General features: G+C 38.4%; 1 protein-coding gene and 1 non-coding gene across 11 annotated transcripts in view; both read left to right on the top strand.

The window, feature by feature from the left end:
* The window catches only part of PABIR2 (PABIR family member 2), an 80,527-nt gene that overhangs the window by 6,259 nt on the left and 50,048 nt on the right, over nucleotides 1-24,220 (top strand). The window contains exons 3-10 of one of the 10 annotated variants that reach the window (XM_067724177.1): nucleotides 1,127-1,183; nucleotides 1,487-1,530; nucleotides 1,615-1,669; nucleotides 1,943-2,044; nucleotides 2,391-2,473; nucleotides 3,228-3,289; nucleotides 5,963-6,059; nucleotides 14,718-17,451. In XM_067724177.1, coding sequence (XP_067580278.1) covers nucleotides 1,127-1,183; nucleotides 1,487-1,530; nucleotides 1,615-1,669; nucleotides 1,943-2,044; nucleotides 2,391-2,473; nucleotides 3,228-3,289; nucleotides 5,963-6,059; nucleotides 14,718-14,862 — 645 coding nt within the window. In that variant the 3' untranslated portion in view covers nucleotides 14,863-17,451. Of the gene's footprint in view, nucleotides 1-1,126; nucleotides 1,184-1,486; nucleotides 1,531-1,614; nucleotides 1,670-1,942; nucleotides 2,045-2,387; nucleotides 2,474-3,224; nucleotides 3,290-5,962; nucleotides 6,060-14,717; nucleotides 17,452-20,752; nucleotides 20,836-24,220 lie in introns of those variants that run through there. The other 9 variants (XM_067724182.1, XM_067724178.1, XM_067724176.1 and 6 more) reach the window with 9 other exon arrangements.
* Nucleotides 9,126-9,260, top strand: LOC137217701 (small nucleolar RNA U109). The gene has a single exon (XR_010940203.1). It is a non-coding gene; the product is annotated as a small nucleolar RNA U109 (small nucleolar RNA).

Below are 24,220 nucleotides of genomic sequence, written 5' to 3' on the forward strand. Positions count from 1 at the left end.
TTTTTAAAAGTTTGAATAGGATAGGGTCTCTTGTAGCAGGATAATTGTCATATTTGGTTTTATAGTATTACAGATTCATTTTCATTTCATCATGGAATAAATAGCAGTTGTTTACATTATGGCTATAGACTCTCCCCCCCGCCAACCAGCAACTGAGTAAGATGTTGATATAAATTGTACCTTACATTTCATGATCAGATTATGATGATTTTGAAGGAACATAATTTGGCCCCCAAGTCATTTCATCTTTGCGTTATTAAAAAATGATCTAAGGGAAAGCAACAGTTATCTTAAAAATGCACCTTGCCTCTACATTGATTTTTTTCTGAACTAGTAAGCTTTGTGGTGATAGCATTAGTGATCGAATTTTAGAATTGACTTAGATCACGCGAGTAAAATCTCCTTATTGCAGTTTTAAAGTATTTTCGATAAACATTAATCATAGACAATATATTATATTGGGCTTATTTGCTTGTCTTCCTCTGTCAGTGCATTGGTAATAAAAATGAATAGAATCAGTGTTTTTGCTTTCCCTTCGTATAGAGTTCCTTATTTTAGATAAGTGGGGTAATGGCTATTTCTAAGACCTGGAGTCTTTTTTTACATAAACGTACACGGCTCTGCATTCATTTTGGGAAAAATGTTAAAGTCAGTGCCTGTCTAGCGACAGATGGTGCTTTGAGGTTGGACACCTGGTGTACTTTCTAAAGACTGAATGTACTCATGGGTCATTTCAAATAGGATAAAATGTTGAAACGTTAGTTGCTGAATGGCTCTCAGTTTACTTACCTTTGCCTGCTTAGGAGAGGAAGACTAAAGCATTGTTTTCCAACCAGGAAATGCACAATTACTTGCTTCTTGGCTTTTGCCAGAGATGAAGGTTTTCAAGGGTTAAAATTATAATCAGTCATAATTCTTGTAACCAAATTTCTTTATCAATTACATTGTGATAAAAAAAAACCCTGAATGTACTGCCTCTCTAGTGCATTAATGTTCAGTGATTTAAAGAGCTCGATTTCTAAGAAGAATATGAAAAATTATCTAGGAAGAGGTTGTACACGGGCACTGACAGCAGGCCGCTGCTTTGTGATTCAGAAAATAGTAAATGTTTACTTCTTCTTTCCAGTTGCTGTCACCCTCACCTAATCGGATTCCTAGCAGCAGACTGCTTCAAATCAAAAGGGTAAATTTTACTTACTGGCTCAGATCTGTAATTTTCTGCATTTTACATTTTGATTTTATTTTCATTTTGCAGATTTAGATATTAAAAATGAGTCAGGCTGCCACTCTGGTTAGTTGTGGACAGGTTCAAATTCTTCTGAGTGGGCAGATAAAATACAGATGTGGCACAGGTGACAGTCTTAAAATGTCAGTCCCGGTGTACTGTGATGATGTCAAATGAGGCAGAAAAGTCCTTTTCATTTTCTTTGAAATAGAGAACTGTGTGGTTAAATTTTATGTTTTCAGCACATGTTTGCCTTTGCAGGAGGAAGGCATGGATATGATGAACAGAGAAACTGCACATGAAAGGTTAGTGCCTCACAAGAACAGGGTGTGGCCAAAGGTATGTCTTGTTTATGAGCACTAATGGCCATTCATTTTTGTCTGTTTTAGAGAAGTGCAAACTGCAATGCAGATAAGCCAATCATGGGATGAGAGCTTGAGCCTGGTAAAGTTTTCACATATCTGCTTGTTTTTTATTTTCTAGAACCCGCTGTATCGTTCATTGACTTCATTCATTTTTTTCATTTACCTCTTGCCCTCCTGTTTCCACATTTGAATTCAGTGTTTTTGATCTCTGCTTTCCCACCAGAATATGAGGTTGCAACTTTTTAGAGTCTATACATTTCTGCTCTAAAAATGTAGGCCTATTTGTGTAGTAAAGAAGAACTGTGATGTGTTGAGTTGTGAATTATGAGGAAATAACACTTTCTATTTACAGAGTGATAGTGATTTTGACAAGCCAGAGAAATTATATTCTCCTAAAAGGATTGACTTCACTCCGGTTTCTCCAGCACCATCACCCACCAGAGGATTTGGAAAGGTAGGTTCATTGACAAGATATTAACTCTCTTTCACACACTGACCTGTTTACTCTCTAAAATACACACACACACACACACACACACACACACACACACACACACACATCACCTCAATTTTGATGAATTCAATGACTGGAAGGAAAATTAATAAAAGTCTATAGTAGTAATTTGAAAAAAATCTATCAATCTATCCATCTGTCTATCTATCTATCTATGTATTCTCTCATAAACATGTATGAGAGACAGATAGATAAGCAATTCTAAGGATGCTGTTGTTGTCATTTTGATAAGAACCTTTTGAAAACTGGAGCACTAGAAGTATTTTAATATGTTTTTCCCTAGCAGTGTTTTTCACCATCCTTACAAATGTTTGTGAGCAGCAGCGGGCTACCACCAAGTCCCGTTCCTAGTCCAAGACGCTTTTCCAGGTAAGTAAACCTGCTTTTTAAATGTGGTTGAAAGGCTGTTCATTAAATTTGTCTCTTCGGTGAACTTTTCCCCCAACATTTTATTATGGAAATTTTCAAACAGCAAAACTGAAAGAATTTCACAGTGAACATCCCTATACCTACCACCTATATATTCTGCCATTAACATTTTACCGTATTTATTTTTTTGAGGCTTATGCCAGTTTATGTTCAGAGGGGACACACACACTTGAAAATATATTCTTTATAAGGATAAGGAAAAAAAATTTTTTAATTGTAGACCAGTCAAAATCCCAAACAACTTATTATAAGGTTTATCCTTTTTTTTTAAAACTATTGTGGATATTTTGTCTTAGAAAACGAGTGTTTTGTTTTTTTTTTTCTGTACGCGGGCGTCTCACTGTTGTGGCCTCTCCCGTTGCGGAGCACAGGCTCCAGACGCGCAGGCTCAGCGGCCATGGCTCACGGGCCCAGCCGCTCCGTGGCACGTGGGATCTTCCCGGACCGGGGCACGAACCCATATCCCCTGCATGGGCAGGTGGACTCTCAACCACTGCACCACCAGGGAAGCCCAGAAAACAAGTTTTTAAAATAGCTTAAAATGCCATGTTATTCCAGATTGTCATATGCCAGGTCAGATCACGTACTCAACCTACAACACAGACGTTGTCCATTTCTCCCTATGTATTCGTCAATTTTATTGATTTGCCAAAAGTACTTTAATGTCATCCTGTTTGTTTATTCTTTAAAGCAGGAGAAGCCAGAGTCCAGTCAAGTGCATTAGGCCCAGTGTTCTTGGTCCTCTTAAAAGAAAAGGTATGTGTCATCCCCTTCTGCTATTAAACATAGTCCAGCTTGAGTTACAAATTAGCATTTCTGTCTGAAATGAGTTCAAGGCATGACTCCTTTCTTCTAAAGAAATAGTGAAATATTCTTTCCAATGTATGCTTTACTGATTCTAAATTCTGGGAATTAGTTATTTGATACTGTCTATATTTTTTTATACTTCATAACTGAATCTTATTCAGATATTCATAATATCAATATATATTCCAGAAATTTTGCCTCTCAGTGATCTGAATATAAAAGAGATGTAAGTTGATACATTGCAGAAATATGTGTTAATGTCATAGCAAATAAGTCCATACACATGCTGTATGCTCAAATATAAGTCACCACCAAATGACGCCTCCCATTTGAGTCTCTATAGGGTTTTTGATATGATAGGGTACTCTTTTTTGTGTGTGTGGTTTATAAGAAATACACTTTATTTTTTTTAAATTAATATTTTTATTGAAGTAGAGTTGATTTACAATGCTGTGCCAATCTCTGCTGTACAGCAAAGTGACTCAGTTATACACAGACAGACATTCTTTTTTTATATTCTTTTCCATTATGATTTATCCCAGGATAATGAATATAGTTCCCTGTGCTCTACAGTAGGACCTTGTTGTTTATCCATTCTATGTGTAATAGTTTGCATCTACTAACCCCAAACTCCCAAGGGGTGCTCTCTTACTTACCTTATTTTAAACCACAAAGCACTGAACGAAAATGATCTCACTCAGTGCTAGTTTTAGATGCTTATAGAGGGCACCCAATGGAGTCTATTAAAAAAAAAGGCAAAGAAATTTAACACGGGTTTAGTCATTATTCCTGGGGATATGACCACATGATTACAAGTGTTGGATGTCATTTTAAATGAGAGTTTTAATGATCATTTTAAAAAAGCAATTCAGTAAGTGGTTTTTTTTGTGCAGATCACCTCTGAAGCTAGTAAACAAATCAACTCTTCTAATGTTAGGTAAACAGATACTTGCAGCTTCGGCGAAGACTTTCCAGTGGTATAGCATCATACACAGATTCAAAAAGTGCTATATTTCAGACAACTTAAAATTAAAGATGGTGTGCTGTGGGGAATAGATGCTGATACAGTGACAATATTTGTATTTAGTGAATAAATTTTATTTTATAAACTAATAGTCTTTTTCCTTAACGCTGCAAGGAATTATTTACAATCCGAAGAACCTTCTCAGGAGCTATTATGTGAAAATAAAACTTGGAAATTAAAGCTAGTATAGTTATTAGTATTAATTTTAAATATGTTGTAGGAAGTTGATGGAATGTAATATGGTTGTTCAGTTTCAAAGCTATTCCAAAATATACCAGCAGATGGAGGGATTCCTTGCTAAAAAGGGCTAAAGTCTTTTGCTAATGAGGTGTTGAAAGCCCGGCAGCAGCTTTGAAAAGCCGCATGTTAAAGCATGGAAAAAAGCAAATGAAAACATAACCTTTCTTGAATTGCAGTAATTTTCAGAATAGCTCCAGAGGAAAGATAATATGAATTAATTAATAATATGGGGAAAAATGAATGTTGCATTTGTTCTTCCTTGATCTTTTTCCATCATAAGAATCTTGTAGAGGTTTAAGTTCATGGTTGCTCATTTCTTAATGGAGTGTAGATAGGCCCATGAATTAAATTGTCTTTAACGTTCAGTTTTAAAGCTCAGATAAAGAGCTTTGAAACCAAGGTATGTGCATGTTTTAAATCATAACTTATTTGGAAAGGGGCTTTTCTGTCTAATTTAGGGTTGTTAGTCTGTGCACTCCCAGTGGCAAAATGTTAAGCATTATTTCTTCTGATGCAAAGTTTTTCCATTCCCAGTTCTGAGAAAATCTGTAGGATTGAAGTAGCCAGTACAACATCAATTTTGTGAATTAATTAATAATTGCTTTCAGTTACAGATGTGCTTTCAAACTTATATTTTCTAATCTTCATTTTCACTAAGTAGCCTAAAGCAACCTTTGATTTATATGCTCTTTATCAGACTGCATGCCTTTGAATCCGTTTGACTTCAGCTCAGGAAATGTTCTGACATTAAGATATATAAAATCAAGAGTCTTTACTAATCATCTAGCATAAATTATTATTCACCGTGAGCTTCAGCTCTTGGGGGATACTTTATTTCTGCTGTAGTTATTAGTCTTGATTCATTTTGCCTAATGCAATCAGTGTTCTACTTTTCTATTAAAGAACCTGACTATATGGGCAGCAGACTACATACAATAAATGAGAAGGTATTTTTAGGGCTGCTGACTTTTTTTTTTGCGGTACATGGGCCTCTCACTGTTGTGGCCTCTCCCGTTGCGGAGCACAGGCTCCGGACGCGCAGGCTCAGCGGCCATGGCTCACGGGCCTAGCCGCTCCGCGGCATGTGGGATCTTCCCGGACCGGGGCACGAACCCGTGTCCCCTGCATCGGCAGGCGGACTCTCAACCACTGCGCCACCAGGGAAGCCCCGGCTGCTGACTTTTTAGTTGAGTTTATGTGGCAGTATATTTCTTCTACATTAAAGCACATGGGAAAATAGCTTTCAAGTAACAGTTTGAAGTATTCCGATCTTTGGTTAAACAAAGATCACCCCATTTTAGCAGCAAACCTGTATCTGTAAAATTGCTTTATGGTAGCATCATCTCTTTCTGTTTTAGGTGAAATGGAGACCGAAAGCCAGCCCAAGAGGCTCTTCCAAGGCACTACCACTATGCTGTCTCCGGAGGCTGCACAATTGTCTGATCTCAGTTCATGGTAAAAAATGAAATAAAATCCAAAGGATACTAGGGAATGATGTATTTGAAAAGAACCGCAGCAAAAGTATATTGGGATCATTTAAAACATATTCAACTTTTTATCCATGCTCCCTAGAGGTGAAATCTCCATGGAGATGGAGACAGTGTGAGAAACCAGATCGTTTGAAAGTCACCAGGACTTCCTTTGGAAGTGCGTGTATCTTGTTGGCACCTTCACCTTCATGCCTAGCTCCTGTTAGGTCAGCCTCTCAGTAGGTGCTAATAGTGTGGGAGAGTGTCAACAGCTGGATGGCATGAGAAGGAGCTTCTGGGTTGCCCTGGGTAATATGCCTTGATTGTAGCTGCTCTGCCTGCATTTTGTATTATATCCTTTTAACTTAGCAGAGAACACCAGCATTCTCTTAAGCATGGCATTTTCTAAATAGCACTATCTGTTGTTATAAAATCTTTTTGAAAATTTTGGGGTGTTTCGTCACAATAGTAACTAAGGTTTCGTTTAAATAGTAACACTTGCAGATTGCTGTGGTCTGTTCACATAACTTTTTTTTAGTCTTTTAGTCTTACTCATCCGAGTTTAGATGTCTGACTGAAGGCCCTTTCATGTTTTTGTGCGAAAGTTAACTTCTTTTCCTGTACCCAAATTTGAGTACTTGGATGAGTTGAGTACTTGGATGCCAACATACTTATAGGAAGGAAGAGAAAGGGATAATAGCAGTGGCCAGGTGATATTTTGAAATCTTTCAGTACGTTTCAGTCAACTTACTGAGCACCCATGTTCTGGATGCAATTGTGTAGTGCCTTGCAGAACTTTTTGTTCCCTGAATTTGATGGCTAAGGTTCTTTTTTTTTTTTTTTTAAGAACCCCAGAGGGCGTTCACTTTAAAATAAAAAAGATGGTGCTCTCTAAATGGAAGAATCCTGTAAGCCACTTATAAGTTATACAGACTGACGATTCCTTCTTTCCAAATCACTTATTCATTGTTTTTCCAAGGTAACCTCTACTTCTAGTTGACCCAAGAAGTCACAGATTATTCTAGCTCATTAGACTCGTTGATCAGTACCATTCTAACCTTGGAACAGATGCCTTTTAGATGGTTCTGGCTATTTTCAGCCCCACAGTCTCTCTTCTCTCTCATCCCTGTCTGTCCTTGTTAGCTCAATGTGCTAAATTTGGTACAGAATGTCTTTCCAGGTATGTAGATGATTGCAAAGAGAAAACTTCTAAAGCTTGTCAAGAGGACTAGTGGGTGAAACTCTATACTGAGTGGAAACTGCATATCACTTTTATGGTAAAGTGTGTTTTAATATAGGCACATGACATTATAAATAGATTTCCTTACTCAGTTACTAACCAAGTAACCAAGTTCATGTTAAATGATACGAAAGCATTCGCCAAGCTAAAAACATACAGGGTGAGGTGATTTTTTTTTTAAATATTGCTGTAGGCTGACTGTGCTTGACTCTATGAAACAGGTTCACACTAATAAGTAAGGAAGGACAGAGAATATATGGCATTTACCAAGGGCCCTCTCCCCTTGTTCAGACGTTTACTCCTCTGAGCAGCACAACCTAAGCTGTCTGTGATGGTAGCTGTTGTGAGGCTTCTATTTTTTTTTTTTTTTTTTTTTTTTTGGCCATGCCACATGGCTTGCAGAATCTCAGTTCCCTGACCAGGGGTTGAACCCAGGCCACGGCAGTGAAAGCCCAGAATTCTAACCACTAGGCCACCAGGGAACTCCCATGAGGCTTCTATTTCTATTGCCACCACCTCCATTCTCCGTAGACATGTGACTGGCTGTGGGAGCCCTGGGAACATCAACATTGGGGATGAAGGGCACTTCTGATCTGTAAACACAAAAAGTGTCGCCTCACACTGGAGAGATTGACTTTATTCGTGGCTGCTCATAGAGCGCTAACAAGCCAACATATGGCTCAAGTAATATATTAAAGAGAAACTTATTACTCAAAATTCACAAAACTCAGTATCAAAGATATTTAGGTGATTAAACTTTCAAGCGATGTTTTTAGTAAGTTTGGAGCATCTGGACTTCTGAGGCTGTTAAAGCTGACAATCGCAATAAGACTCCTGGAACACCTTGTGTACTAAGATTGCTGACATTTATGTCTTACAATGAACAGAATTTAAATATGAGTTATTCATGATACGTAAAATTGGATTCTGCTTTTGCAGAAACTTTTTTTCCTATCTTAAAAGCAGCTTCATTGATCAGAGATCCATATTCTTAGAAATGGGGACAGAGACAGGAGCTACCTGTTGCCAAGGATAACAATCTACTCGATAACTAAGGAAACCATTTTTATACATTTTAGGGAGAGAAAAGGTATCAGATCATCAGTAGGTATTATCTCATCATTTCAATCATTATAGTTTGTTCCCTGCCCCACTCCATAAAGAAGAGATGGGTTTTAAAACTTTAAACTTTATATACTAGATAATGATCTTTAAAAGCTTGCATCTTTGAAGTATAAATTATCAATAAATGTGAAGTTTGAGTATTGACCCATATGGAGTTTGTGTCCGGTGTGCCAACTGCTATGCAAAGGAATAGTAGGCCTCCTTTTCATAAACCTATTTCTTTTTTTTTTTTTAGTGATTGAATCTTTCTTTTTTGTTTGTTTATTTTATTTATTTATTTTTGGCTTTGTTGGGTCTTCATTGCTGTGCGCTGGCTTTCTCCAGTTGTGGCGAGAGGGGGCTACTCTTCATTGTGGTGCATGGGTTTCTCATCGCGGCAACCTCTCTCGTTGCGGAGCACGGGCTCTAGGCACGCGGGCTCTAGAGCGCAGGCCCAGTAGTTTTGGCGCACGGGCTTAGTTGCTGCACGGCTTGTGGGATCCTCCTGGACCAGGGCTCGAACCCGTGCCACCAGGGAAGCCCTATAAACCTATTTTTTACTAAGAATTCTTTTTTTTGCCAAGCAAATCTGGGGACCTTTGTTAACCACAAGGTAGGAATTACGTCATTCTGCATTTAGTCCTTATGAACATCAGGAGTTTGACCATAGCTCGGAAGTACACCTTTACATGGTGCTTTCATTCTTTTCTTCATGCTGGGAACTCTTGTTCTGCTCCTCATTCTTTTAGGAGTAAGGCTATCTGTGGCATATAAAATAAAGGAGTTTTCAGGGCTGCTAGCCATGTAGTAAAAATTAAGTGATAGTCTATTTCTCCTACAGAAAAGGAAAAAGTCTTCCATGAAATTTCCTGCCCAGTGCCTTAGTGTTAACAGGACTGCTGACTTAACCTTTATGGTTTTATTTTAACATTTTACACTAGATTTATCTTAGTGATTTTTAACATTTTTTTTAACGTATGTGTCACGGCAAGAAAATTTTATCATGAGTATGTTACATGTACAAAGAATAAGGTAATCATTATTTATTATGACAGAAATGTTCACATATACTTGAAGATGTTTGTGTGAGCAGCTTAGACCTCTGTGCTGATACTTTTTTTTCTGGTGATTAAAGAGTAGTATTTTTAATTAAAATTTTTTTCTTCCAGTTTTACTGAGTATAGTTGACATACAGCACTGTATAAGTTCAAGGTGTGCAGCATAATGATGTGACTCACGTACCTCATGAAATGACGGCCACAATAAGTTTAGTGAACGTCCATCATCTCATGTAGATACCAAATTAAAGAAATAGAAAAAGAATTTTTTCCTTGTGATGAGACCTCTTAGGATTTGACTTTCTTAACAACTTTCATTTATAACATATAGCCATGTTCATTATCTTGATCATGTTGTACGTTACATCCCTATGTGCTGATACTTTAAAACTCCTATCCCCAAAGTGACAGTGGAACTGGTCATATTTAACTATGTGATCTTAAAAACCTAGAGGTTATACAGCAAGATAATGCTGGGTCTTCGTAAGGTAAGAAGTAGAGAGTAGAGAACAAACCCTATGGACCAGTTTAACCCACACCAAGGGGTAGGGGGATGCCCTGTAGTCTTACCTTATACTAAAATCTGTGCTGGGACTGATAGGGCTGCGGCTGATTTCTAGCGCATTTACCTGCCTGGCATTTATCTGATAGAACCCAATTTACTGACTGGACAAGGCACAAGAGTGGCTCCACCAGATGCGTGATAGCGTGAGTCACACTGGACAACCTAATTTTGTTGTTACTTTATCACTGAATGTTTTAATGATTCCCTTATACTTTCTCCCTTAGTTTTTTTAGACAGAGGGCACTACTTTAGCTGTCATAAGTATTTTTGGTGGTGTGGTTCAAATACTGCCTCAATTGGTATAGTCAGTGGCTGAAATGAATTAGTTTACTTTTGTTTCACGTACTCCTGTGTCCAATTTGAATTGTCTAGGTCCTTTGCTTTCCTGCCATTGTTTGGCTTTGGGCCACTAGTCTAAGGCTCATTAGCACCTCCATCAGAGCTTAAACTAGGAAAGAAAAAAAGAGAGAAACTTAAATTGGACCACGCTTTGTTGCTTTTAGAAGCCCTGGTAGAAGGTTTAATAGCAGACACAGTGAAAATCACTTTTGTACAGTGATCTCTCTGGAATTACAAAATCACGTTAAGTCTTGCTTGTGGGTATATTAACAGTGGGTAATTTGTGACCTGTAGTCACCGCTTCCAGGACCAAGTATAGTAGTGCCAGATTAATTAGAACAGAAACTAGATTTTAGTTTAGTGAAAATACCTGGTTAAAGGTTTACCAGGCTCTGAATTTAAATTGCACTGGAGACTAAATGCAAGTATGCTATTTTTCTGTCAATGAAACACAATTATATATGTTTACAGTTAATAATTGAGAAGAAATTCTTGAAAAAATATATTCTTGAAAAAATACATGAAGTGAAATGTTCAGACTCATTTTTTTTCTTGGTAACTTCCCCATTAGCTTATTTCTTTAAGGTAATCAACAGCATTAGACGACAGATTTCATGGCGAGTCACGTTCTATGTTTTTGAATGAATACAGGATTCACCTAAGCAAGCAGGTTTTATGGCAAATGGAATCTTTTAACCCAGGGCTCACCATAAGTCTGGTTGGAATAAGAAAGTATTTATATTCAGATTATCTGTTTGGTGGCCAAATTTTAATCTAAGCCTGTTTCTTCCTGCCAAGCAGCAGAGAGTGTGTCCTTCGGCTTCCCAGCCAATATGTGCTTTAGGAAAGTAAATTCATTTTAGTATTAGTCTAGGCAAAATGCTGCAGGAGGAAAATCACATATGTTCCAAAGGCAAATATAAAGGTCTTTTGATTTTCCAACGTCTTAGATAATCTGTGCAACTTTCTTTCAGTACTTTGAATAATTCATATTTTAGACCCATTTTGCCATTTGGTTGAAAAAATACCAGAGCCAGCTAAATTTTCCAAACTTCTTACTTAAAAGTGGTATTATTAATGATGCATTTGACAGCAGAAAGTATAGAGTAGGAGGATTGGGAAATATACTGTTTCCATTTTTATTGGGTTGGCCAAAATGTTCCTTCGGTTTTTAAGTAAAACTAAAAGACACATTTTTCATTTTCACCAAGAATACGTTGTTATTGAACAACGTATTCACTGTTTTGTTCCACTACCTTCTGCCATTTTTCAGGCAACTTCATAATTTCATTTACCCAAAACTTTTTATCTTTTTGTGCAAAGCACTGTTCCAGGAGCCTTTTACAGTCTTCCAGGAAATTGAAATTTTTTCCATTAAGAGAATTTTGTAAAGACAGAAATCAATGGAACTCCGAAGGTGCAATGTCTGGTGAATACGGCGGATGAATCAGAACTTCCCAGCCAAGCTGTAACAGTTTTTACCTGGTCGTCAAAGAAACATGCGGTCCTGCGTTATCCTGATGGAAGATGATGCGTTTTCTGTTGACTGATTCTGGACGCTTTTTGTCAAGTGCTGCTTTCAGTTGGTCTAATTAGGAGCGGTACTTGTTGGAATTAATCGTTTGATTTTCCAGAAGGAGCTGATGATAGAGGACTCCCTTCCAATCCCACCATATGCACACCATCACGTTCTTTGGATGGAGACTGGCCTTTGAAGTGGTTGGTGGTGGTTCATTTCGCTCGCCCCACGATCTCTTCTTCTGTTCCACATTATTGTACAGTACCCACTTTTCATTGCCCGACACAATTTGTTTTAAAAACAGAACATTTAAATAGAGAATTGCATGCAGAAATACTGGTTTTTTGGTGTTTTTTTTTTTTTTTTTTTTTTTTTTTTTGCTTAACTTAAGTGGAACCCAAACATCAAAGTGATGAACGTAACCAAGCTGGTGCAAATGATTTTCAACGCTTGATTTGGATATTTTGAGTACGTCGGCTATCTCCCGTGTGGTATAACATTAATTGTTTACAGTTAATGTCTCGATTTGATCACTATCAACGTCAACTGGTCTACCCGACTGTGGAGTATCGGCCAGCAAGAAATCTCCAGCACAGAACTTTGCAAACCACTTTTGACACATTTGATCAGTCACAGCACCTTCTCTATACACTGCACAAATCTTTTTTTGTGTGTTTCAGTTGTGTTTTTAACCTTTCTTGACATAATAAAGCATAATATGCCGAAAATGTTGCTATTTTCTTCCATCTTCAATATTAAAATGGCTACACAAAAATTCACCAATTTTGATATTTTTTAAATGCACGCTGATACGACAGCTGTCACAACACAGTCTAACAAAATTGTTTCGAATGAAGTTAAAGATGACTAAGCGCTACTAGAGCCATCTTATGGGAAAAAACGAACGAACCTTTTGGCCAACCCGATATTTTTACTTTTCCAAAGCCTATTTGTATTCTGTTTCCATCTGAAAACAATCCACAGGCAAAAGAAAGAAATGACATTTTGAAGAAATATAAGAGTAGAGAAGCTGGGTTGGGGGAAGTTACATTTTATTAAGGGTGGTACAGAGCCCAGAAACTTCCAAATGTATCATAGGTTGCTTAACAGTGGAAATATATTAACTTGGAAATTCATAAAAACGATAATATTAAAGACATAATATTGAGTTTCAGGGCAGTTTAGACCAGGATGAGCTTTTGCAAAGGAGCTAGTGATCAAACTTAAACTAGAACCTATATTTGCTGATTCACAAGTCCTTCTCCAATTCTATGCTTTGTTTCCTTTTCAAAAATAAAAAAGTATGTCTGTGTAGATCCTAAAACTACCTGACTCCCTCGCCAGCTTTCTCTCATCATGTTCTCCTTGCTCCCTGTGCTATAGCCATACTAGCCTGGTTTTGGCTCCTAGAAATAACCTTGCTTCTTCCCCAGCTTTACCCAGTTAAGGCCTACTCATCTTTCAGACAACTGCTCAAATATCACTTTGGGGGAGCCTTGTTCCTCCGTATTCCTCCAAATTAGATCAGGTCACCCATGTTATATACTCTCAGAGTCCCTTATATCTTTACTGCTTTGATCACAAATTATAATTATATATTAATTAGCATGATTATATAACTGTCTGTCTCCTGTACTATACTGTAAATTAGATGAGGGCAGGGATCATGTCTGTCTTATATACCATTGTATTTCTAATAGCTGGCATACATTCTGCACTTGGCAGGTACTCAGTAAATATTAGAAGAAATGTAATGACTGAATGAGTGAATTCGGGCCAGATATACAGCACAGAGCTTACACGTTGTATTGATGGGTATCGTAGCCAGGAAGGCAGCCTCATGTCACATTGTGAAGGCTGGCAATTGTGAACGCTAAAGTCTGTAGCCAGATTCATGAGGCAGGCTGGCTTGATTGTTGGGAGCCCTGGGAGCCGGGGCTGGATGGGTCAGGTGTCCCCAGGCTGGGTTCTAGACGCTCTTGATGACCAGATCAGGAGTCTTAGTGGAAGGACAGGAGCACAAGCCAGTTGTCAGGATTCAAGAGGCAAATGGGCTGTGAGGGTATTGGGTCTGTGGATATAGAGCATTCCTATTAGAAGCTTGACTAGAAGTTAACTGAAGGGATCAAAGAAACAAGTCTTTTAGAAATAGGAGGGAGACCTTTGAGTTTTGAAAGCAATAGGAAAGGAAATAGTCTAAGAAATTCATAAAATGAGAAGAACGTAAAAGGCAAATAATGGAGGAAATTAGAAAAAAATGTGTATTTGAGTCGAAGGGCTCTTGGGAGTGGGGAAGTGATAAAATCTAGAGCAGTTGAAAGACTGTTCTGGAATGGAAGGACCATGAAGCAGTATACTTGCTAGAATACTTCCGACAGTCCAGGGTACCTCAACGAGTAACCACTCCTCTTACTCGAAGGCTGAAGGTAAGAAGAGAAGTATAAAAATAAAAACAATTTTTTAAAGAAGAGAAATATAAGGGTAGAAGTCGCTTGAGCGGAAGGTAGGGGAACTCCCTCACGGAAACCATGACATGTCAAGAGGAACACTTACTGGTATGTTGGACCTTCTGGTGCCTCTAGGAGAGCACCCAAATGATACAGAACCTTGCGTGTCTTAACTTGGGATTTCTCTGACGTTGTCCTCTCCCAGGTATCTGAATATAGTACATCCTCTAGTTTTGCTGTTGCTTTTATGCTTTTTATGATTTACCAATGCCGTACTGATCCGTGAGTTCTTGAAACCATGTCATTGCATGTTATGTTTGCCTTTACCCTGATAGATGCATCTGCTTATAATTCTTTTTGCTTTGTCCTCAGTTCAGATATTTTGGATGGCAGTAGTAGCCGCAGTGGCTTGTCCTCAGACTCACTGGCTAAAGGCAGCACAACCGCAGAGGCTCCAGTAGCATGCTCCAATTCATGCTCTCCGTTCATCTTGATGGATGATCTCTCACCCAAGTGACTTACCCATTTCTGATTCAGTGTTCTAACTGCTGTTTCCTGCAGAAAACATTCAGGGAGGAACACAGGGAACTTTGATCCGTAATGAGGATTAAAGTGTTACTGATCTAAACCATTTTGATGCCGTTCTTTTTTGGCACTTCTCTAAAGTTTGATTTTATGAGTGTAGTAACCTTACTTAGGTCTCTTTTTGCTGATCTCATTTTGAGCTAGTAATGTAATCTCAAATACTCATTTTTGATTGCTTAGAGTACATATATATATATATTTTTTCTCAGTGCTTCAAAGAGCACGTATTTTAGAGTCTATACATTTAAGGAAAGCACTAATATGTATCTTCAACAATGGTTCTTTTTCCCAGCAGTGTCATGACAGCTAGAGTTGATCAGAAATTCTCTTGCTTGAGAGATTTTTGTTGTTGTTGTTCTCTGTTGACTACATAAGTCTCAAATCTCTTTATCTCACAATATTAGATGAGTTGCTTTTGATATAAATTTTTATTTTTCTGCATCAGCTTAAAGTACATTATTTTGTTTCCCTTTCCTGTTTGAGCCGCTTCCTTGCCATTTCTCACAAAGGGGAAAAAACATGTCGTTGCTTTCATTACTGTGCATATTGCTTCTTTGCTGTTGGAGTGTAGGATGCAAGGATTGATTTTAGTGCTGAGAATGTAAACGGACTTAACAGGATGCCGGGATTAGTCACCACAGCTTCTTATGACTAAGCTACCCCAGTTGATATTGTTCTCCTCAAACCTGTTGCCCTAAGGAATATATAAAATATTGTTAATGTTTCTAGGTGGTGTTATCAAGGAGAAGAAATTCCTGCCTTGACCAGATGTGTGGAGCATCTACAAATGAATGAATAATGTTATTTACACACAAACCACTGTGTAGAAAAGTGTACACGGAGCTTGACAGCTTGTCTTGGGTGGTGTAATGAGGCCTGAGGGGCCTTGGGGTTCAGTGTCATGCTGTAAAGATGTATATCATAAGGTAGGGTAGAAAACGGGCTTTATGTGTCTGATTGCCACATACCGTTTTGATTGCTGCTTCTTTCTGATTACTTTTTCGTCATTGGAGTTGTTTGTTTTGTTGTGTGGTGAGTGGTGTTGTCGACTGTATTTTGGTTATTGTGTTGCCCCCAGAATCAGAGTCCAGTTCTTATACATGCTGCCTTATGGGAAGCGCAGTTTAATATCTATGAGGAAGCTTTTAGGAGCTGCCAAAGTCAATGTCATTGTGCATTCTGCTTTTAAGAAGCTGTTTGAGCTCTCAACAGTGTACATGATAGTAAGTCTGCGGTACCATAAGTTATTTAACATTTAAAAGAGGAAAATCCCGATAGAGCTATTTTAAAAACCTGAGTGTAATCTATTGCCGTGTTATTTATTATTTAAAACTGTGTGCAAAATGTCTGTTGTGATAGATCTCTTTTAATGTTCAGACATCGTGGTTGGATTGTCTGTATTTAACATGCAAATTTGCCTGCTAGGACCATAATATTCCATTTTTAAATGAATGTAAGAAATGAAAACTACTGCATTTGTGTCTTTTGAAGGCAAAGGTCGTTGAATTTTAAAGGAAGATGATGTGCTTTGAGGGTACCCACAGACTAGTAATACTGTAGGGCTTGAAGGGAAACCTATTCTCTCTGAATTATAAGAGAGCATCACTTAGCTTGCAGTAAGTAGTTCTGTTGTAGCATCAGCTGTGTTGTTTATTTTAAATTGTGATAACTGCCATAATGGCCATTAGTGGCTTTATTTCTCATATTGGCTTTCACCTGTGCAAAGTCCATAATCCTTCAAACCTAACATGAATGTATATACTATGAAGATTGTTCTCTAGTATGTCATTTCAAAGAAAAATTACATCAGTGGTATGCAGTGTATTTACTCTGTTTGTGAAAGAACCATGTTAAAAGTCTCTGCCTATATAATACTGAGAGGTGGTTTTCTCCTGTAGGGTATCTATCCACCAGCTCTCTACTGTCTTCTTTGCCTTAAAGGGACACTTTTGGCCATCATTTTTTGGCTCTAATTTAGGACTCTTAAGACATAACCTTTAGAATGTAATGATATTTAAATTTATTTTTGAAATTCAGTGGTGGGGTAGAATTGGGACAGGAAAATGCAGTTGTTCCTCTGTTATGAGAACTAGGAGGCAAGGTAACTGACTTTACTGTTTAAGCCAAGGTTCATTTTTATTGTTTAAAGTGACTAGAAAATTAAGTTTGTGCAGGGGTTGTTTCGGATTACGTAAAAGATGGAGATGCTAACCTTCAGGTGAGCTTTGTTGACAGTACTCCTTTATTTTTATATAAAGTCTAATATTTGAAAAGTGATCATTATAAAGTAAAATTCTCTCTTCCTATTCTGATATGATATCATATTTCAGGCTTCTATTTGAAAACAAGTATAAGAGATGATATGATAAGAAAATTTACTAGATGCTCTTTTTGCTTGACTGACATATAATCACTGTGTTTCATGATAACTGCTTTTGGAATAATAATAAGTTTTGTGAACTGCTGACCTTGTGTATATCTTAGAATGCAAACTTAATAAAGTGTGTACACATGCATAAAATTCTGTAAAATTTTTAAGCCTATCCATATCCCAGTATTGCATTCTCTGTGTCTAATTGCAGTCAAGTTTTGAATAAAAGGATATGGGGAACACAAAAGAACTAATAGCTGTTTTGAAGTTTGGGTTGTTTCCCAAAACAAAGAGAAACCTCTCCACATAATCTGTCAAATTTTCAAGAGCATTTTGTAGAATTTGACAATTTACAAGGTTCTTGCCAAGGCTACACATATTTCTTACTTGTTTTGGATTTATTGTATCTTGTGGTTTTTTTTTTACATATTCATAAGACTCTAAATTGTTTTTGGAGCAAGGTGGGGGGGGTGGGTAGACAGGCAAAAAATAAAAGCCTTTCATGCATGACTCAGGCTTTAAACACTCACTCTTCAGTATTTAAAAAATACATGAACTATCTTATTTCACACTTAGAGAAAAGTTGCAAGAATAGCCCAAAGAACTCCCATATATTTTTCACCCAGGTTCCTCAGTTGTTGATATTTAACCACATTAGTTTCACCATCCCTCCCACTCGCTTGTATGTATGTATGTGTCTGTGTATATTTGTATGTGTGTGTCACATTTTTTCTGAACCATCTGAGAATAAGATACAGACATGATACCCCATTACTCTTAAGTGCTTCATTGTAAATTTCCTAAAGACAAGGACATTTCTACATGACTACATTGCAGCTATCAAAATCAGGAAATTAACCTTGATACAAAACTATCCCACCTAGTGTACAGACCCCGTTCATATTTTGCCTGTGGTGCCAATAAGGCTCTTTTAGCAAGAGGGAAAAAAGTTTCCTTCCGGCCCAGGATTCCATCCAGGATTATGTGTTACACTTACTCATTATGTGTCTTTAGTCTCCCTCAACCTGGAAATCCCCCAGTCTTTCCTTGTCTTTTGTGATCCTCATAGTTTTGAGAAGTACTAGCCAGTTATTTTGAAAAATGTCCTTCAATTTAGATTTGACTGATATTTCCTCGTTACTAAATTCAGTTTATGCATTTTGGGCAGAAATACCACAGAAGTGGTGTTGTGTTCTCAACATCTCATTGCAGGAGGCACATGGTACCACTTCGTCCTATTACTGGTGACCCTTGATCCTTTGGTTAAGGAGGTGTCTGCTGTGTTTCTCCACTGCATAGTTAGCGTTTTCCCTCTGAAATGGGTAAAATATTTTGTGTGGAAGTACTTTGAGACTATAAATATCCTGGTTTTTCATCACTTTCCCCCAGTAATTTTAGTATCTTTTGCTCTTTCTTGCCTGCTAGTGTTATGATGACTACCCAATGGTGATTCTCTACTTCCCTTATTCCTTCTACACCTATCAATTGGCATTCTAGTGTAAAGAAGAACTTTCCCTCCTCCACCATTTATTTGATCCTTGTGGACTCGTGGACTCCTATTTTAGTCAGTGGGTTTTTACTCATAACCATGACTTTTTTTTTGATATTCACATCTCAGATATGGACAGTGAGAGTCCCTCCAAGCTGGCTGCTGTGTCCTTTTGGCAAATCTATCATTTTTTGAGCAGTGTTTTACTTTCTGGCATAAGATGTCCCGGATTCATACTTTCCTTGCCCCAAGCCCTGCGATCAGCTGTTTCTCTAAGGAGCCTTGATTCCTTTTAATAGAGAATGGTATTTGGTACAATTACCAAAATATAGGCACTAGGTATAATCACTGCTACTTGAGCATTATGGTTTAAAGTCCCTCTCGGGACTTCCCTGGTGGCCTAGTGGTTAGGATTCTGGGCTTTCACTGCCATGGCCTGGGTTCAATCCCTGTTCGGGGAACAGATCTTGCAAGCTGTGCGGCACAGCCGAAAAAATAATAATATTAATAAATAAAGGCCCTCTCAACACAGAAAATACATGTAAATGTATATTTATATATACACACATATGTATATCTGATCATCTATTAAAGACCATGAGTATCTCTGATTCCAGTTCAACACTACCGAGTTCATTCCAGCATCCGTCCTATCCATATTTGTAACTATTCTCGGATAGTGACAAGCCTGTTTCCCTTTATCCTCAATACAATTGCTCATTTCTCCTGTATGTAACCAATTTCTGACCCTGACACATCAATGCCCCCTCGGCCCCTCCAGCCCTGGCTGCCTCCATAGGAGGAAGGGAAAGGGAATAGTATTCTAAATACTCAAGTTTTAAATATCCCTTTCTCAGACGCACCCCAGCCATCCCCAAGCTTCTCTTCCTCCATGTTTACCTGTTCACAGCTCATGGATTTCTTATATTCATCAATTTAAAAGTATTTATTGAGCCCTGTGCTGGGAACTGTAAATGCAGATGCAGTCAGTACCTTCAAGGTGACCAGCCTAGTGAAATAAACAGAGGTACGCTGACCATTAGAAGCACCAATTCTAGTGTTTTGGGGAGCACAAAGGGAGAGCACCCAGGCTGTGCTTCTGGAGTCCTTCCCAGAACACTGGGAAGCTGAAGCTGAATCGAAGAACAAACCTCAGGTGGAGGGAGAAGTGAGAGGGAAATCGGATACAGGAAGAAGAGACCAAGGCACTCTCACAGTCATACAAGTAATTTGCTAACATGAGAAATGGGGTTGGAGAGAGAAATAGAGGCACCTCTGGTCTTTCAGGATTTGGGAGTCTTTAGCTTATGTAAGTGGGAGCTATGGGTGTAGACGTAAGAAGGGAGATTTATGGAGAAGAGGGTTAAGGACAAAATCCTGACAAGCATCAACATATAAGAGGCAGGTTGAAGGAGAGCTGGGGTGGCAAGAGGGATAGGAGAAAACCTTGGAGAAACCAGCTAACGCTGTCAGCAAAGCTAAGGAGGGAGTCGTGTCCAGGGTCACTTAAGATGAGGATGCAAAACTTCCCATTGGATCCGATCATTAGGAAGTCCCCTAGAGACTTTCATGAGCGTACTTTTGGTGAGGTGGAAGGAACAAAAGTCAGATTGCAATGGCTTGAATAAACAGGGGTTTAGGAAATAGAGACAGTACAGTCTGTGCCCAAATCTTCTAACTTCATCTTTCCCTTCTTTCCCTATCCGTGCTCAATTACGATACGAAATTGTTCCCATGTTCTCCCCTGTATCCTCAGTGCTGTATCTACAACATAGTAGTCACTCAATAAAATTTTGTTGAACAATAACCCTCCTCCCCCCACTCTAACCCACAGAGGGAGCTGAAAGATAATCACTCCAACCTGTAGAGGGAGCTGAAAGAAAGTCACGGGGGAGGGTTAACCTATAGAAGGAGCTGGAAGAAACTCCCAGAGCAGTGTTAACCACGCACTCTGACCTCTAGGAGGAGCACCAAGCTTCTTGCGTTCCAGGCATTCCTGAGGGAAACTTGCATGAGGAATCTTCATCAAGGAGTACTCCGTCTAGGTAATAGTTATTCATATGTACCTAATATGTACCTTCTGTTTGTGGCATGTGATACCAATTTTCCATTTATGAAAGTGATGGGAAGTGTTCTGTTAAAATAAACTTAGAAAATAATATTTTTAAAGATGTATTTTAAAGATAAATGTTTCAAAGAAAAAGTGAGTTCACTAAAAGAAACATCTTCAGTAAACAGGAGTCTGAGTAATAGCTAGCTAGGTATAGCCAAAATCTTCAAAGTAAAATATAAATCAGAACTTTGATCCAGGAGTGGATTGGATTGGGTCACAATGATGTGTGGAATTGTTGGTATGAAGAGGTTAAAAGCTGTTGAATCTGTGTGAAATGCTCTTTGGGGTGCCTCTTTGGACCCTCTTTCTGGGATTCTGATTCTGCTAGCTCTTCTCCTATAAAGTGTGGTAAGAGAAGTCTGGCATCTCTCCTTTAGCTTCTGAGGAGAAGACACTCCCCCTCACCTTGCAGATCAAAGGGGAACTTGGTTGGGGCTCAGGGAGAAGAGGCCTAAAAAGCACTTGAGGCCTGATTTCCTAGGTCCTGGTTTGCTTGGAACTGAAGGGTTTTCTGGGGACTTTTAGTGCTAACACAAGGAAAATCCTGGGCAAACTGGGACTAGTCAGTCACCCTAAATGGTTTCTTGCCTTCCCTAGGTGTGGTTTTTCTTCAGTTTGTTTCCTTAACCATCTCTTCGGACTAAAGTAGTGGTGAGAGCTCCAAAGCTAAGGTCAGAATGTAGCCCTCAGAGAAAGAAGCTTGTCGTCTGGGTCACTGAGGCCTGCCTGGTTTGGGCAAAAGGAAGTTTTAGTCTAATCCCTTCGGTGACTACACTGAAGTCTGAGGTGAAAGACCGAGCTAGTCAAGTGTTTCTTTGTCTGAATCTATTCTTCAGACATTTATCTCCCTCCAGGACCTATGGGGTTGGATTGGGAGGACGGGGGACTGGCTGTTGTAGGTAGTGGTCACGAATTTTAGGATTTAAAACCCTGATGTTGTATATTTCCTCCTCTAAGACAAAACTAACATTTCATAGCAGTGTTTAAAATTATTTTCTTTTTAAAAAGTGTTTTTCTTCATTATTTTTCTTCATTTTAAAATTATAAATTGTGAAGGGAAAAATTCATTATAAAGTTTAAACCTTATAGAAGTATGCAAAGTAAATAAATGCCTCCCCCCGTAGCCTTTTCATCCATAGTTTGATTTGTATGCCTAATTACCTTTTTCTCTATATATGTGAACACATTTATAACAGACACACATGCATATTTTCACACTTTTTATTGAAGTATAACATACATACAAAGAAGTGTACAGCTTGATGAATTATTACAAACTGGATGGTCTGTGGAATGTTCTGTGTGATCTGGATGATGGTTACATGGGTTTATTCAGCTTGTGGTCATTCACAGGGGGCGAACGGCTAGAAGTGGGCATTGGGGGCGCCTCAAGTGTTCTGGAGTGTTCTGTGTGACCTGGGTGATGGTTACATGGGTTTATTCAGTTTGTAGTAACTTACAGGGTGGGAAAGGCTGGATGCAGGCATTAGGGAATGCTTCCGGATTTCTGGAATATTCTATGTCAGCCTGGGTGATGATTTATGGGTTCATTTTTAGCAGTTGTATAGTATTCCCATGTATGAACATTCCATAATTTATTTAACTAATCCTTAACTGATGGTCATTTAGGTTCCTTATACTTTATTAGTATACACAAGTAAGATCTTTGTTTCTGTAAGTATTTCTGCAGGAGAGAATCTTAGAAGTGATAAATAGTTGAGTCAAAGGGTATGTGCATTTTATTTTATTATGCTCCTTTTGAAAAGGTAATACAAGTTCAGCATAAAAATTCAAAGAATAAAAAGGGCATAGAGGGAAAAGTCAGTCTTCCTTCTACCCTGGATTCCCAGTCCCATAAGGTCCTTCCTCAGAAGCAACCAGTGTTATCAGCTTCTGGTGGGTTCTTCTGGAGATAGTCTATGTATTGCATATGTATTTGCATATTTTATCGGCATTTCTTTTGTTTAACATCTTTATTGGAGTATAATTGCTTTACAATGGTGTGTTAGTTTCTGCTTTATAACAAAGTAAATCAGCTATACGTATACATATGTCCCCATATCCCCTCCTTCTTGCGTCTCCCTCCCACCCTCCCTATCCGACCCCTCTATGTGGTCACAAAGCACCGAACTGCTCTCCCTGTGCTATGCGGCTGCTTCCCACTAGCTATCTATTTTACATTTGGTAGTGTAGATATGTCCATGCCACTCTCTCACTTCATCCCAGCTTACCCTTCCCACTCCCCGTGTCCTCAAGTCCATTCTCTACATCTGTGTCTTTATTCCTGTTCTGCCCCTGGGTTCTTCAGAACCATTTTATTTTTTTAGATTCCATATATATGTGTGTTAGCATATGGTATTTCTGTTTCTCTTTCTGACTTACTTCACTCTGTATGACAGACTCTAGGTGCATCCACCTCACTACAAATAACTTGATTTCGTTTCTTTTTATGGCTGAGTAATATTCCATTGTATCTTCTTTATCCATTCTTCTGTCGATGGACACTTAGGTTGCTTCCATGTCCTGGCTATTGTAAATAGAGTTGCAATGAACATTGTGGTACATGACTCTTTTTGAATTATGGTTTTCTCAGGGTATATGCCCAGTAGTGGGATTGCTGGGTCCTATGGTAGTTCTATTTTTAACTTTTAAGGAACCTCCATACTGTTCTCCATAGTGGCTGTATCAATTTACATTCCCACCAACAGTGCAAGAGGGTTCCCTTTTCTCCACACCCTCTCCAGCATTTATTATTTCTAGATTTTTTTGATGATGGCCATTCTGACTGGTGTGAGGTGATACCTCATTGTAGTTTTGATTTGCATTTCTCTGATGATTAGTGATGTTGAGCATCCTTTCATATGCCTCTTGGCCATCTGTATATCTTCTTTGGAGAAATGTCTATTTAGGTCTTCTGCCCATTTTTGGATTGGGTTGTTTGTTTTTTTGATATTGAGCTGCATGAGTTGCTTGTATGTTTTGGAGATTAATCCTTTGTCAGTTGCTTCATTTGCAAATATTTTCTCCCATTCTGAGGGTTGTCTTTTGGTCTTGTTTACGGTTTCCTTTGCTGTGCAAAAGCTTTTAAGTTTCATTAGGCCCCATTTGTTTATTTTTGTTTTTATTTCCATTTCTCTAGGAGGTGGGTCAGAAAGGATCTTGCTGTGATTTATGTCATAGAGCGTTCTGCCTATGTTTTCCTTGAAGAGTTTTATAGTGTCTGACCTTACGTTATAGGCATTTCTTAAAGCCACACCTCCACCCCACCAAGATTGTACCAATTTATACTCTCATCAGTAGGGTATGAGAGTTCCCAT

This window comes from Pseudorca crassidens, chromosome X (genome assembly GCF_039906515.1).
Source record: "Pseudorca crassidens isolate mPseCra1 chromosome X, mPseCra1.hap1, whole genome shotgun sequence".
In the NCBI taxonomy this organism is placed as follows: Eukaryota; Metazoa; Chordata; class Mammalia; order Artiodactyla; family Delphinidae; genus Pseudorca; species Pseudorca crassidens.